General features: G+C 39.4%; 1 protein-coding gene across 1 annotated transcript in view; it reads left to right on the forward strand.

The window, feature by feature from the left end:
* Window positions 1-15,063, forward strand: part of xrn1 (5'-3' exoribonuclease 1) — a gene marked incomplete in the record, with an annotated part of 31,327 nt that extends 16,264 nt beyond the window's left edge. The window contains 24 exon segments of the mRNA XM_014004457.1: window positions 1,022-1,125; window positions 1,317-1,451; window positions 1,593-1,755; window positions 1,879-1,992; window positions 2,653-2,751; window positions 2,838-2,953; window positions 3,041-3,187; window positions 3,554-3,643; window positions 5,696-5,831; window positions 5,928-5,984; window positions 6,086-6,218; window positions 6,338-6,407; window positions 6,926-7,121; window positions 7,225-7,317; window positions 7,394-7,477; window positions 7,608-7,637; window positions 9,449-9,529; window positions 9,665-9,802; window positions 9,892-10,015; window positions 10,102-10,259; window positions 10,350-10,463; window positions 10,731-10,836; window positions 11,922-12,103; window positions 12,200-15,063. Coding sequence (XP_013859911.1) covers window positions 1,022-1,125; window positions 1,317-1,451; window positions 1,593-1,755; window positions 1,879-1,992; window positions 2,653-2,751; window positions 2,838-2,953; window positions 3,041-3,187; window positions 3,554-3,643; window positions 5,696-5,831; window positions 5,928-5,984; window positions 6,086-6,218; window positions 6,338-6,407; window positions 6,926-7,121; window positions 7,225-7,317; window positions 7,394-7,477; window positions 7,608-7,637; window positions 9,449-9,529; window positions 9,665-9,802; window positions 9,892-10,015; window positions 10,102-10,259; window positions 10,350-10,463; window positions 10,731-10,836; window positions 11,922-12,103; window positions 12,200-12,553 — 3,024 coding nt within the window.
* Between the last annotated feature and the right edge of the window lie 1,230 nt (window positions 15,064-16,293).

Here is a 16,293-nt window from a genome sequence, read left to right on the forward strand (position 1 = left end):
CGATTATTAAATTAGTCATCGATTATTTTAATAATCGATTAGAAAACGATTAATCGATTATTAAATTAGTCATCGATTATTTTAATAATCGATTAGAAAACGATTAATCGATTATTAAATTAGTCATCGATTATTTTAATAATCGATTAGAAAACGATTAATCGATTATTAAATTAGTCATCGATTATTTTAATAATCGATTAGTCGTCGATTAATCGATTATAAAAATAATTGTTTGTGGCAGCCCTAGTGTATATATAGACTTTATTGAAAATCACAAATAAAAATAATTCCTAAAAAATATTGGGATGCCATTCTGTTTTAACTCATCCATTACAGCAGCATGGCTTCGTAGTAGAGGAGTCTGAGCGCTGAACTGACCTGCCTGCAGTTCAAACCWCTCTTTTTGAAAACTTTTGATGCATCATGAAATAAAAAAGTCTGGCAATAAGTGACCCAGGACTGTTAAAACACTAAAATCTTACATCAGACAAGAAAGGGACAAAATTCCAGTCCAAAAACTGCAGCAGCTGTTCTCTTCAGTTCCTTGATGTTTACAGACTGTTGTTAAAAGAAGAGTTGTTTCACAATGGAAACATAACTGAGTAACTGTACGTTTACTGGAGTGTTAATTGAATACTCTTTGCACCCTGTAAATGGTTTCAAACTATTTTATTTGTTTTTGAAGGGATTCTCAAAATGTACTGTTTTATGTTTTTTTTTTTTTTCAGATAAAAAACAAATGCAGCCAAGTTGTTCAAACAGTTTAAAAGAAAACAGAATTGCTATGGCTTTTACATGATTGAGCAGCATTTTATACAGAAACAATAAATAGATATAATGTATGTGAAAAGCGGTAATTAAGATGTGAATATTCCTAAAATCTGCACTTTTATTTTATTTTTTTGTTAGATTCTCTTCTTAGCTGAGATAAATTTATTTTCAACTTCTATTTGTCACTTAGTCTTGAACTTTATTTGTCTGGACTTCTCTCTGTTTTTTCTCTCCTCTGGGTTTCCAGATGTGTGACGATGTTGCTGCTCAAGTGCTGGGGAAGCCTGTGTTTGTCAACTGGCCCCATCTAGAGGAAGCTCGCATCATTGCCGTTTCAGATGGAGAAACCAAGTAAGAAAAGATTAATTAGATGGGAAGGTAATAAGAATTTGAAAAAAAAAAAAAGGTTGAGTCTCTGTGTGTGTGAACATCAGTCATCAATCATTCTAGATGTGGGTTTTAAAATATCACAAAAATTAGAAGTCGTCGTATGAATCACCAGTTTGTTTTGCCAGCCTAAACTTTTTAACCCTTCTTTTTAGATTCGCTCTAGATGAACCTCCAGGAGTCCAGCGAGTGTATGACAGGCCGTCTACACCTCCTCCCACTAAAGTCTCCTTTTTGACTGACAAGGAGCAAAAAGAATGGGTGAAAGAAGTCCAGGGGATCACCGAACAGTAAGATGCACTAAAGAAAAACACTATTAATACAAGTACTATATTTGTAAGCAAGTATATGTTGTTTATAAGACATGAAAGTCAGATTTCTTTTTAATGGTTTGGATTCTTTTTAAGCATTCCTTTTTTTGATTTTCTCAGTTTCTTGAAGAGAAAAGGCATCGTCGTGAATGAGACGGACGTGCTTTTGTACGGCCAGATGCTGACAGGAAGAAAATACATTCCTAAAGCAAACGGAGTGGTGGAACTGGAGAAACAGTGGGCCAAACAGATTCTCCCTTTTGCATATCAGACTGTGGTGAAGGTGCGAGTTCTCATCTACATTAAGAGAGCACACAGAAAAGTCCTGAAGGCATTGCTGCCTCTATCAGCTGTCCCTATCATARCATCAGCATCTCCTGATTTTTTTCAAAATTATTTTCTTTAGGACATCAAGGCTTTCTACTCATCTCTGACCTGCTTCAGTAGCCTGGACGAGCTCTTTCCTCCAACAACCACCGTCTTCATGGTGGGAACGCCGTACTACGGTTCTATGGGAGAGGTGCGTGATCTGCTGCTTTGCTTGTCAAAGAATGCTGACTTTCAAATATGTGATTATGTGCTTTTATAAAATTCACTTAAACTTTGACATTTGCCAAACATGCCAAGGTAAGTCCCCTAAAGGGGAATTAAGTTGATGAGCCTAGGGCTGAGTGATAAAACAAAAACAATATTTGTGATAGATATGTGATCAGTATCAGTAGAAAATGTCAGACAGGATGTTGATCATTTCATGGAACTCCAACACAGAACCGCACGGCATTCTGGGGGATTTTGGCAGAGGAAAGGTTTTAGCTGCTTGACTTCTTACAGCCCAGTTAAGCATGGCTGGCATCAACCAACTCTTTGGTAAGCTAGCAACGGCCTGTTGAGTAACGTGCAGCAGCAGTTTCCTGTTTCACCACCGTGCCTCGTAACTGATTCAAAATAAAGAACGACAAGGAGTGAAARCTCGAGAGGAAATTGTAGATAAAAGAGGAAAAGTCACAGCACCAGTACTAATTCCTGGTCCTTATTTCAGATAGGTAAAATAAAAAAAAATTAATAATTATCTATATGGACTGATATGAAACACTTAGATAGTGATACATTTTTAAGCTTTAAGAATTAGTTTAGTTTTTAGTAAAATTAATAACGGTTCTTATTAACTTTTTTGTTACAGGTTCAAGATTCTCAAGATGTGATTAATGACGGTCGGATCAGAGTGGTGTTCAGTGTGCCTCACGAGCCGCAAATGGAGCACCTAATTCAGAATCAACACGTAAGACACTCTCGTAAAGACATTCTGTAGACATGTTTCATCTTTAGATCCGTCATCCATCCTCTCTGTCTCGCTGGCTTTTACAGAAATACTCTGTCAAGTACTGTCCCGGCTACGTTCTGGCTTCCCGTCTGGGCATCAACAGCTATCTTGTTTCTCGCTTCTCAGGCAGCATCTTCATTGGCAGAGGCTCCAAAAGGAAGTACGTCTGGTGCTGTTTATTTATTAAAAATAAATGCTGAATATTTTTTTTTCTAATCCAAAATTTGTTTTTCTGCATTTTATCAAGTCCCTGTGGGGAGCAAAGGACAAATGTTGGGCTGAACCTGAAGTTCAACAAGAAGAATGAGGAAGTTCCTGGGTACACCAAGAGAACAGAGAAAGAGTGGCATTACTCTGCTGCTGTCGAGGAGCTGCTCGCTGAGTACCTGGACAGGTAACCTGACACTTCTTTTCTCTTTATCCACCATGAAAAGGCTGACGAGTTACAGCTTTGTGTTTTCAAACATATTTTTTTATTCATATTTTTATTCATAATTGTCTAGATCAGGGATGAGCAGCTGAAATGATGGAAGGGGCCACAATTTTTTGTTACCACTAGAGAGCCATATAGTGTTGCACACTTACCCAAATGTGGGGGGAGGGCTAATTAACGGGCCAGATGGAAGTCACCCATGAGTCGAATACGGCTCGCAGGCCACCAGTTGCCCATCCCTGTTGATGTCTAAATGTATGAAAAAGTTACCATAAAGGAACACAAACGATGTCACTGTTGTTGTTTTTGTTTGTTTGTTTTTATTAGGTTTTCTGAAGTATTTGACGCAGTGTCCAGAAACTCTCATGATGATGTTTTTTATGAAGATGACATCTGGCCTGGAGAGGACCAGAATGGGTAAGACCAACAAAAACGTTTTAGATGCATTTTGGCCAGAACACTTGTCTTTTATTGTCGAGAGTAGGGGTGTCCCGATACAACTTTTTCACTTCAGATACGATACCGATATTGACCCGATACCAAATCAGAACGAATCACACACTTTTACCTATTTTGTAGTGTGAAATTTAAAAAAAGTCTTGATCAAGTCAAACGGTGAAAAAGAGTAGGTATGAGAAAAACTGACCTCATTTATACTGATTGAACATTTATTTTTAACCAATGGGTCACATACATTTTAAACAGAAGAATATTCTACAATTTAATAAAATAAATTACAATACCCTGAAAAATAAAACATAATAAAAACAAAATGTATTTTTAAAGTGTAAAATAACAATTCAAAATCACTCCAGTTATTTTTTTTACTATCTGTCAGCCTGGTGCTGCTTTATGGTGGGGAAAACTGAAGGTGGGGACAAAACAAAACCGCACATTATTGTCTAATGTCCAACTGTTCAAAGTTAAGAGTCCACAGCTCCAATTTTACTGACTGTGCCCAAATCAGCGTGATCATTGCACTTAATCTTCACTAAAACAAGTGTGTAAACAGATTAAACATCACTCTAATAACAGGAGCAAAAATAGATAGTAAGAATTATTCAGTTAATTAAATTGATAACTACCTTTCTTACTGCTACATTTCCACTTTCTACAGTATGAGTATCATGTGGAGATTAGCCTCTCACTGTCCTACTCATGCAGGAAGCAGTTTTTATCACAGCTTTCACCATGTCGCTGTATCACGCTGCACGCTCATATTCCAAAACARAAGCTGCGCTCTCCTTTCTTCTGTCCGTCAATCCCAGAGCTAATCCACGGGCAGCATTCTGCTGATGTTAAAACCGTAAGCGTGCTGTACTCACTTCTGCCTGCTGAGAACCACCAGAAAGGAGGTTCTGAAACAGCGCGGTTGGAAATAGAGACACACTGGACCGAGGCTAAACCACATGGCTGCTGCCAGCGTGGAGAGCAGAGCCTGGTTGTCTCTCCGGTTTAAAACGTACACGGTTCTGTGCCCCCACGGAAAACTTGTGCGTGACAACTTTGCACTTAGCTTCAACTCTGTTTTTKATGAAAATAGAAAGTTCTGCCGACATCACTCCTASTTCTTGCTAACTTGTTAGCGTAGCATGTTGTTGTGATCACGTGGACTCTGCACGCTGGATCCAAGCGCTGCTGGATAGAAATGCTGGAGCGGACTGGTGGAACGGACTGCTTCTATCAGAGTGCTTATTTATCAGAGATTTTAGATGCAGGCCGATTAAATCCGATAACTGTTTTTTGGCTGATATCGGATTGATATCTGATATCAATATTGGATCGGGACACCCGTAGTCGAGAGATTGTTGAACTGTCTTTTATTCTTGACCCCCTCCACTTATTTATCCTAGAGATAAATATATTTTGCATGAGTCCACCCTGGTTTGGATGTATTTGTATAAAAATCTCTTGAAATACATAGAATGTAGCTTACATTGCTGAATTTTTCCGATTGGTCATAAACTCTCAGCATTTTATTCTCATCTTTCTCTCTCGGTCACGGTTACTCTCCACTGTAGCTCACAAACTCTGTTCACTTTAAGCTGCAAGACAGCATTCAATCTCCAATATTTTGTCATCTGAGAAGAAATAACACACACACATATACACGTTGGACATATGAAAAATTGAGGAGAAGAAGCAGGGATTGTGATACCATTCAGTAAAATGAAGCAATAAAATGTCTAGTGTTGAATGCATGACTGCATTTCTTTGAATAGAACTGTCTACTAAACTGATAAAGTAAACTCATTTACACACATACATGAAGCCTTCCCTAATGCTTGCAGTTGAATATAAAGCAAAGAGTTGTGCTGAACTGAACCATGCCACGCTGTGCTGTGTAACAGAGAGTCGCACTTAAAATGCTTAAGATTGTGCTAACAAAAAATTGCATTTATAATAGTTTTTTTTAAAGGTAATAATAAATTTATGATCAAACTTCCGTGTTATTTGTCCACCCCACAGGGCAGAGAAGGTAGCTGAAATCACCTCATGGTTGAAAAGTCACCCAGTCAGCTCCATCAGCAGGGCATCATGCGACCTCCAGGTGCTGGATGCCGCCATCGTGGAGAAGATCGAGGAAGCAGTGGAGAGGTCCAAGGTGACTCAGATGGTTGCACTTTCCTTCTGCACRCCACCATCATGAATCCACCGTGCGTGTTCTCACCGAATCTGTCTCACTGTGCTTTACCCTCAGGTGAAGAAGGGCACCAAGAAAGTCCGTGTGACTGTGAAGCCTCATCTCCTTTTCAGGGTTTGTACAGATTCTTTTACTGTGTAGAAACTCCTGTTGTAATATAACAACAAATGCCAGAACGTGTGAGCAGAAGTATTAACGGGTGGGTTTGTGTGCAGCCCCTGGAGCAGCAGCAGGGCGTGGTTGCAGACCCCAACGCAGAGTATCGTCTGTTTGACAGAGTCGTCAACATCAGGGAGAGTTTCACTGTCCCGCTGGGACTCAGAGGGACAATCATCGGCATCAAAGGAGGTGAGAAGTTTCAATTCTGTTTTTAATACTGTCCAAAAAGAAACGTTTTGAATTAGAGGGCATTTTAAGTGTAATATTTAACAGAAAAAGTTAATTTAATYGAATGTCTGTGTCTTCAGCGGAGCGTGAGGCAGAAGTTCTCTATGAAGTGCTGTTTGATGAAGAGTTTGCTGGAGGTCTAAACATCAGGTACCAGATGCTGGCAAGCCACCTCATTACATCATTTTAATCATCTGTTCCAGTGAAAATTGTATATATAAAATGTCTACCAACTAGATTCTGCATTTCCCTTAAATGACCAAGAATTGAAATGTGTGTTTAAATATGCTGGTTGTCAACATTATTTAACAGCAACTGGCCATTTTAAACCATTTAAAAAGCAGAAAAATAAGAAAGGAACCATGATCTCATGCTCCTACACGCATGGTTGGTCTCAGTAATGTCTGTAAGCGGACCTTTGCTTTGGACCATCAAAGAGTCTGTGGTACAGTATCACCAGGTTTCTTCTCCCCCCTAAGCAAACAGGAAGAAATGTTTCTAATTTAAATCCTGACCTTACACCAGAGTTTTGTTTTTAAAAACAAAGTGGCTTACACATCACTGCTGCCACATGATTGTGAGAAAAGTAAAACTTTCTGGTTCTACACCAGACCGATTTCAGTCTGTGTTTAGAACCGTCCAAACACGTGGGCTGTTTGTTCCTCCAGGTGCGYGTCTCCTCGTGGTTACCGCGTCCCGCCCTGCGCTCTCATCAACCTTTCCCACGGAACTCGGATCGATAACACTTCCCACAAACTCACCGCCATCGTCAAGCCCCAGCCCGCCGCCAGCGTCGGCTTCAACTCCCACCGTCAGCTGGCAGGCCTCAACCACTCGCCTCGCTCACCGTTCATACCCACGCAAGTAAGAGAAAAGATGATGCCGACAAACACTGTAGGCAAAAGGTTTTCATTCGTATACCTTCTCTTCTCACCGCTCCTCCTCCTCCTCACTCTTGTATTTGTAGCACAACAACAAGCATGTCGGGATGAAGGCTGCATCACAGGGCAACAGGAACTCTCCCCCTAAAGTTCCCAACCAGAAACAACAACAAACAAAGGTACGTTTGTGATTACTACTTGACCATTGTTCATCTCAGGTTAGTAAACTGGTTGTAATACTTTGTTTTTATGTAGACTAAAGAGGAGTACAGTAATGTGTGGCAGTCTCTACAGAAGACAGGTGCTCCTAACAAACCTCCTGCTCTGTGGCACAATAGTGTAAGTATGTTCAAGAGTTTGGTCAGCAGCAGGATTTCGGAGACATTATAGGGTGCTGACTTGATTATTTTTGATGTTGTTGTTGGTTGTAGTAAAAATATAAAAATGAATATTTTTATTTTTATTCTAGGAAGGAAATTTCCAACAGGGCAGCAAAGAAGTGAGTACACACAGACTTTTGTTTATGCTCTTTTTTTATCAGCAGTTTCCCATCTGAGTTGGGAATGAATATGAATATTCGTCTTTCAGCTATAGGGAAGAGTTTTGAGTTTTAACTTATTGGTGTGGGCTTTCATCACTCTGGGCCTGAGAGATGTTGGGTTGGTGAACAGAGAGTGTTCTGAATGAGTGGGGTTGTTCAGGACCTTTGTGGCGCTTTGACGCATGTGTAGACGACCCGAGTAGATCTGAGCCCTCTTAATGACCCTCTGTGGTGCAGCTGCCACACYGTACATCCATACATCAGGACACACTCTGTGGTGCAATCGTAGAAGTTCCTCAATAGAGGTGGAGGATGTTTGTTTTTTCTTAGTGCTCTCAGGAAGAAGCTATGCTTCTGGGCTTTTTAAAGATGTGAGGGGTGTTAACAGTCCAGCCAAGGTTTTCAGAGATGTGTACACTGAAGCACCTAAAATCCTGTGTTGTACAAAGTACGTCAAAGTGAGTTTCCTTGAATTCAATGACTTCTGAAAGTCACTAGCTGCTTTTTCCATTGCAAATGTGCGCAAAACTTTGTCCATATTCTGTTAATGTCGAAAAACACAGTTTCGCCATTGCGGTGTTTCCATTAAGTGAGAAATGCTATTAAAGTCATGCGTTAATACGTTTGTTCTCGCGATAAGTCATTACAAACATGGCGGCAATGGATGCACATGGATACCATGACACTAATGCTTATCATCAGYCATCAGAGGAGATGTCGGTGTCTTAACGAGGCTTTCGAGCGACAAGCCCCTTATACTTGGGAGCAGCTACGTATGCAGTGTTTTTGGGAAATTGTAGTCGGTGAGTTTACTACGTTCATTTACAACTTTAGTGATTTTACTGCTACTTTTGCTTCCTGTTGTCTTCTTCTTTGTCATCTTTTTCACCAGTAGAAACAGTCGGTTGTTGGTCTTGTGACTCCCATGATGCAAAAAAAAGTGTTTCTATGGCAGTTTTGCAAAATATATCAATTTGGATTTGACCGAAAAACCACCTTATCCTAGCGCAAAACCATTTTGTCAAAAAACGTACGTTTTTTCGAAACTGATGTGTTTCCAGTGAGCAAACTTATTTTCAAAATTCTAATTTGCGCATTTTCATGGTGAATGGAAACACAGCTATTGATGGTTTATTTTGCCCTTTTGGTGTTGAGGTGGTTGTCACTGGATCAAGCTGCCAGTGTCTGAACCTCCTTTCTGTTTGCAACCGCATCGTTGTTGCTGATCATCTCGATGACTGTTGTATCGTCAGCAAATTTGATAACTATTTTGAAGTTGTTGATGGCAACGCAGTAATGGATATAAGCATGAACAAGATTGGGCTCAGAACACAACCCTGGGGGACACCAGTGTTTAGAATGGTAGTGAAAGTTCCAAAATGTAATGCCTGTAGTCTGTTGATCAGTTGGTTTGGACTGATAAAATTAAACGCTGAAATGAAACAGCATCCTGATGTAAGTGCAGGGGTTTTCCAAGTGTCTGAGAGCGGTGTGAAGGGTGATGGAGAATGTATCGTCTGTAGATCTGATGGACCTGTAGGTGAACTACGTTGGTCAAGGCCCTGGGGTGTCTTGGCAGTGATGTGTTGCAGTGCCAGTCTCTTCATACATTTCATACTGTGACTTYCCTACAGCAAGCAGTTGAATTCATGAATTTAAAGAGATTTAGACTTTCATGAGGGTGTGTTAGGATGTTTATAACGTTATACATGTGTATTCACACATAGGGAAAAACTCTTAGCTAAGAGTCAATTTTTTTTTTTTTGCAGACCCAGGTTGGAGTCATCAGGTTATTGAAGAAAAATGAAGATGTCAACTCCTTTCTCCCCACACAGAGYGCTTCTAATAAGGTACAAAAAAAAAAACCTTCAAACATGCTTGTTACTGAACATTTTGTTTTCTTTTTGTTTTCACCTGGCAGAATTTTAGATTGTAAACAATTGGCTGTCATCCTACTTCATTGCTTTTATATTTTACTATGTTAGGGTACAACTGAATTTGAAGACCTCATCGCAAGTTTAAAGATATCCAAGGAAAGCCAGCAAACCTTGCCACCACCTGCACCCCCACAGGAACCGAACAGCCAGACAGATGGTCCGCTGTCACCGCAGTCCTTTGCTATGGTGAGTGAGATTTGTTGGATTTGCCTCAAATACTGCCTGACATAAAAAAAACCTCTGAGGCTGAATGATGTGCGATATTTGTGTTGTAGAAAGGAACCATGGTGCTGAAGGAGATGCTTAAGATCGACAGCACAGGGTCTCCATCAGAGTCGACAAACACTGCCCCCTCTGCTGGCCAGCAGCAGAGCAGAAGACGATCGTCCAAGAAACTCGGTACCCGGCACGCCTCGTTTACAAACCAGCACCGTTTTATTTGTGCCATCTAGCCTTTTTTTTTTATCACACGTTGTCTCTTTTAGCTGCCCAGATGAGTGAGCCTCACGATGAAGCGGTTCTAACAGCCTCTCCAGCACCAGCTGCCAACTCTGCTCTGACCAGTAAAGTGTCGGAGCTGGCCCGTGTGTGTGTGGGGCTGGGGATGACACCTCCCGATTTTAGCTTCATGCGCAACAGACAGGTAGGACCGTTTCCAGTCATTGTCCTGTAGTTGCTCTCTGTTCAACAGCTGCAACATGATTTTATATTTTGCAACAACCTGTCCTCTCAGGGTCTGGTGGTGTGTCAGGTGAAGCTGTCCAATGGGTTGATGGTTCATGGTCCACAGTGCCAGTCAGAAAGTGATGCCAAGGAGAAAGCTGCTTTCTTTGCACTACAAAGACTGGTATATACGTTTCTTATAAACATCTTTGTTTTTATTGCATTACGTAATTTTACATATAAATAAAAGTTACATTTTGGTCTGAATTTCACAACTGTCAAACTGTTAACCATCTGTTTTTAGCAARAGGATACAAACAACCTAATATTAGCTTTAAAGTTGGTTTTAAACACTTTTTGTATACGGCGAACTTGCAAATCAAACTTGGGGAAAAAATAATAGTTGTAGTTTTACTAATCCACCCCCCCATTTGTTCTGTTTTATATGTAGACAACACTGGGGTCTGGATTCCCCCTCCCACCTCCGCTGTACACAGGAGTGTCTCAGATACGACCCCCACCTTTAGGAGCCTTGACGCCTGTTTTCAACCACCAAGGTCAGTCTGCTGCTGTTGGAGGCTGAAACTCTGTAATAACTTGATACGAGGTGGAAACCTAGCAGAACGTAGTAGTTTGTACTTTTCACACAAGMTTTAGGTACACAGGAATTATTGTGYAGAGAGAATGCATACTAAACTTTTATCTTTTAGATTTTTTATTTWTTTAGATTTTATTAGCCTTTATTGTCCCGCAGAGAGGAAATTAATTATCTGCATTTTACCCATCRCACATGTGAACACACATRTGAACACACATATGGACACACATGTGGACAGCACCCGGGGAGCAGCTGAGGGGGGCTTTGTTCAAGGGCCCAAAGTGGGRCTGGTTGGTCTGGGGTAGTTGAACCGACGACCTTCCGATCACAGACTCATCTTCTGTAACCTCTGCGCCACCACTCCTACTTATAGCTTGTACATTTTGCTTTTGTCTAAAAATCAAAACTAATACGTAGAAGACTTAAAGGGCCTGTGACATGCTTGTCCTTCAAATACAAAAAGTCAAAGAAAACATATTTATATTTAAGAAAATTAGCATAATATACATGATTTTACTCATTTTGTCTTATAACTGGCATATTTTCCTCTTGKATTTGACTCAGCAAAGTGAAACAGGAAGTGACATCAAAGGGGAATGCTTTAAGAAAAGAAACTCTCTAGTCTTTCTTTGTTGAAACCATGTTATTTAAAGGGATCCCTGATTAGTTGTAACATTAGACTTTATTTGATAAACATATATTTTATCTAAAATAAAGACTGTAAATATATTTCAACACGGACGGAGCCATTTTATTTACACGCAAAGCATTCTGGGTAAATGATGACGTGGATAGGTCATCGGTGTGAGGCTGCTAGCGAGCTGTATCCACCCTGAAGGTTAATCTTGGACAATATCTGATGATCAACTCTTTTAAATGAAACCGGAGAGCGTTGACAGAGAGGAGAAGGCAGAAACGATACAGTCTACAACTGAAAATGTGGATGGAGTACTATTATGAAGGATTATTACAAAAAATTGATGTCACAGACACTTTAAGTTTTTCAGTTTTTATTATGTCCAATTCATGTGTTATCCTCCCTAGGTGGTATTTTGCTGCCCCCCCAGGGATTTGCTCCACCATCTCTTTGGGGAATGACCCTGCCTCCCCAGCACCACCCGAACCAGCCGTTCTACGGAGCCGCAGGAACCTTCCCCGGCGCTGCCCGCCCACAGCCCGCAACCAGCCTGCCTATTGGCTCGCACAACCAGTTCATCCCGTTACAGGTGACCTTACTGCGCATGAATGTAAGCGTTAGTTGGCCATGTAGTGTTTTTTATTTTGCGCTACATAAATTCTCCACTTCTCCTCCGACACTTCAGGTGACTAAAAAGCGAGTGTCGGCCAACAAAAAGCACCAGGACACTCAGGAGTTTTACAACGCGGCCGAAACCGTTGCCAAAAGCCAGTCCCAGAAAACCCAGAGACAGAACTCCGGCGCGTCGCAAGTTCACAGCGAACCGCAAAATGTCATCTTCAACCAGCCGCACCACCAGGAGCCCAGCAACGGTCCCTGCTCGTCCAGTCCCAGTCTGCCGGACGGCGTCGCCACTGCGACAGCTCACACACCGCCTCGACAAAGCAAGCCTGCAGCTGGCCACGCCCCTGGCTCCGCCTCCAAGAGGAAGCACAGAAAGCTGGCTGTTAATTTTGAGGCGGCTAAAGTGTCACAGTGAGCTGCGTGTGTGTGTGTGTGAGAACAGAAGTGTGTGACATTTTGATGCTGCTTTTCTTTTAGTTSGACCCAGACTGTGATTAAAACCTCGTCAGTGTTTCTGAGCAGAGAGCAGGCGAGTCAACAGAACCGGAATTTCTTTTTCTTTTTTTTTTTTTAGCTAAACAACAAAAATATCTTTTCCTACCATCTGCCTTTAACACATGGAGAGCACGGGCCTTCCTGTATTTCACTGTCTGAGAAGTGCTGCTTTTCCTCTGAGGTGATTTAGGAAGCTAAGATATGTCTGTTGATGGTTTAAAAAGCGAGGTGCATTCTGGGAGGCATGTTTTTCATTAACTCTTAGGTCGTATTGAAGACTTACTCCTCTTGATTAAAGTCCTTCTAATTTAAACATCATGTATAGTTCACCTGATGGAGAGAAATATTACCAAAAAAAAAAACAAATATTTAATTGTTACCTAGATGTTATTTTTTATCAGTTTTGATAATTTTGTTCTTATCGAGTTAATGCTGAGGTTCATGAACACACAAACAAATTTACTCCAAATATCTAGAAGGGTAGAAATCACAAAAACAAATGCCCTTTTTATTAAATCTGTTTGGTAATTTCCTGTTTAATAGTCTGTTTAATTTAGTTTTAAGTCTATAAAACAGAAGAGAATAAAAATACCTTTTAAAATTTGGCAACATTTATTAAAATCTCTGTTCATTAGCTCGTGTATTTAATTTATCTAATATAAAGAAATAAAATTAAAATGAAGAAGGAAATGTTTATAAAAGCACAACCTGTCATCAATCTGATTCAGTGCTGCTGGGAGGTACTTTGATAAAAACAGCTGTATTAGTTTGATGTAATGATACCGGTATAAACCACTCTTTTCATTACATTGATGGAAAAAATTGTTTCCCTGGAGGAGCTGACCCAAAACCGAAAAACGTTATTATTATTATTATTTAATTTTTTTTGTCATTAAGGTAATCATTGTTTAGAAAAGATCCAGTAAAAATGCATTTTAGCCAGCTTGTTAGGAGCAGAGTGAAGTTTTGGTTCTTGCAAGGGACTAAAACATGCACGTCTCAGATGCATCAAGTATTTTTCTTTTCTTTCGGCTGGACAAATAATTATGTGCAGCAATTTGTCTCCACTAACTGTCCTGACTCTGAACACCACGGAAAGATTTAATATCCAGCCAGAAACTCTTACTTCAGTTAATCATTCGAACATTTGCCTTCTGTTCTGACTGCGTTCCTCCAGTTTAAAAGAAAAGCTGTCAAAACTGAGTTGATGTTTGTCCTTCAGACGTTGGCCATGACTTCCAGCATTTTTAAACTTGTTATAGTTTACCAGCACTGCCATATTATTAAATAGATGATGAGGAGAAAGACATTGTTGACGAAAAGGACCTGATGGAAATGGCACATTTGTAACGAAGCAGTAAAGCGATCTGTTTAGTTGTAACTTCCTGCTCTGTTTGGACCCACAGGAATGATTTCACTGCTGTCTTTAGTTTCCCCAAAGCCTTGTTTTATTAAACGCTGGTCCTGCAGCTAAGAAGGAATAATTTATTTAATTGAATGATCTTTGAGATCTTTAAATATCTTCTTTCTTTTTTTTAATCCCACAGTTTTGTACTAAAAACCTGCAACCTGGAACTTTAGCTTGGTTTTAATAATTGAGGCAGTTTCTACTCTCTGCAGGACCTGGAGTATGATGGGGACATGATTGGACGTTATGCAACTTATTTTGTTAAAGAAGAAATGAAATACAAATTAGGATTTTATGGATTGTTGAACAGTGATTGTACGTTCTGTTTGCTGAAGGTTTTAATTTCACTAATTCTTAGGTTTATATAAACCCTAAGAGTCTGACAGCTCATCAGTCCTGGGCTCCTACAGGCCCAGTTTCAAGTCGTCGCTGAATCTGTGTWAAATCTACCGTAATAATGAAACATTTCAGTTTTGTATGATGTTTTTTTTTTAGATGCTATTAAAAGCATTTACCAGATCATCGTTGCTCCTCGAAAGCTTTTTAAATTCTTTTAGTTTCCATTTTTACATCAAGACTCGATCTCTCACACACACATAAACAAACCTACACACAAAAATTTCCATTCAAAAAAAAAATTTTTTTTTCCCAAGCCATAAATTTTTATCAGTACTTTGAATAATTTTCTGTCATGAAACTTGTGAGTAAAACAGGTGAARAAACATATTAACTTTGGACATAGTTGTGCATGTTTTTTTTTTTTTGTTTGTTTTATGCGGAGGGGTTGGGGGTGTTATAAGTTGAAATTCCAACAGCAACTCTTAAGATCGAAGGCATTATGTCTGTGGTGCAATAAGGGGAAGTTTTAAAGTCTTGAAAATGAAAGCACACTTCTTGTAAATGTGTTGTTGTTTTTCTTTCCGGATTTGAAACTAAATATTAATTCTCATGRTAAGAATATAATGCCTTGATTTCAGAATTTGCTGTACATATCCATTTAATAAACGCTTTCTTTTGTTAAACTGTCTGCTTCTCCTCGTTTTTTTTTCAGTGTTTTATTTTTATTTTTGGGTACTTTTAGGACTCTAAAAGGCAGTTTGTGAGATGTGTTCAGTTGGGTCTTTTTATAGGATTGAGCTGCATTTTTCATACTAAAGACCAACCAAGGAGTTTGACACATTAATCAAAATGTTTAATGATATATTTGTCTAAACAAGAGGAAACAGATGAATCTACTTGTTGAATCTAATCCTACTTGTTATTTTTTTAAGCAAATGATTGTTTTCAAGGATTTCAGCCAAAGGTTTTGGGTGACAAATGAACAGATCAAACCTGTCAAAGACATAAGCCTAACAGCTTATTCATCATTTAAAGAAGTTTGGATCATTTTACCAGTCTTTTATTTTTTTTATCCTGAGTTTGCTCCTAACCCTTTTTTGTGGCTGGGAGGAGCCAGCTGATCCTGATCCTGGCTGATGAGCTGCTGTTGTTTCAGCTCTTCTGCCTGAATCTGCAATGAAGTTTTCTGGAGTCGGAAGTTGATTGGAGAGATGAAGTGATTTCATGAGTGATGTCATTACTCTGTTGACCCGCTGCAGAAAGGGAGACAAGTTTTTGCCTGTTTGTCACTAAAAGAGCTCTTGAATTTTAATCAAAAGTAATTTTTTTTTCTCATCTAACATTTAGAGTCAAGATGGCCACCACAACTAACTACAGTATAACCTCAAAATAGATAAATCACAAAAATCACTATAACTCAGTTGATTATGCAGATATTGACCTAAAGTTTTTTTCTTAGTGGCTGACACTGAGCTCCAAAGTACATTCTGAAAGCAAACAGTTCAACATCTTTGCTCTAAAAAATGTACCAATAACGAAAAACGTTTRTGTCTGTGGACAAAATCTGTCATGAACCCATGGACAGGTTTTAACAGAACTTTCAGAAAATAATCAGTGGATCTACAACTGAAATACCTTTGAAGTCCCAGACTCAAAACTATTTTCCAGCCATGTGGAGATAATTTTACTAAATTCTCAGGGTTAGTAAAACAAGATAAAAATCTGTATTTTATGAAAGAACATTGAAAACTAGACTTTAATATAAGAAACTTTATCTAAGATCATATAACTAACATTATCATTAGTTTTTTTTTATTTACACATTAAGCACAAGTAGTTAGTCTTGACTGCATTCTATAAACTCATGTAGTGAAATAAGCAGGCTGAGAACTGAACAAGTTACCTATGGAGAG

The sequence above is a fragment of the Austrofundulus limnaeus genome, unplaced genomic scaffold (assembly GCF_001266775.1).
Source record: "Austrofundulus limnaeus strain Quisiro unplaced genomic scaffold, Austrofundulus_limnaeus-1.0 Scaffold24, whole genome shotgun sequence".
In the NCBI taxonomy this organism is placed as follows: domain Eukaryota; kingdom Metazoa; phylum Chordata; class Actinopteri; order Cyprinodontiformes; family Rivulidae; genus Austrofundulus; species Austrofundulus limnaeus.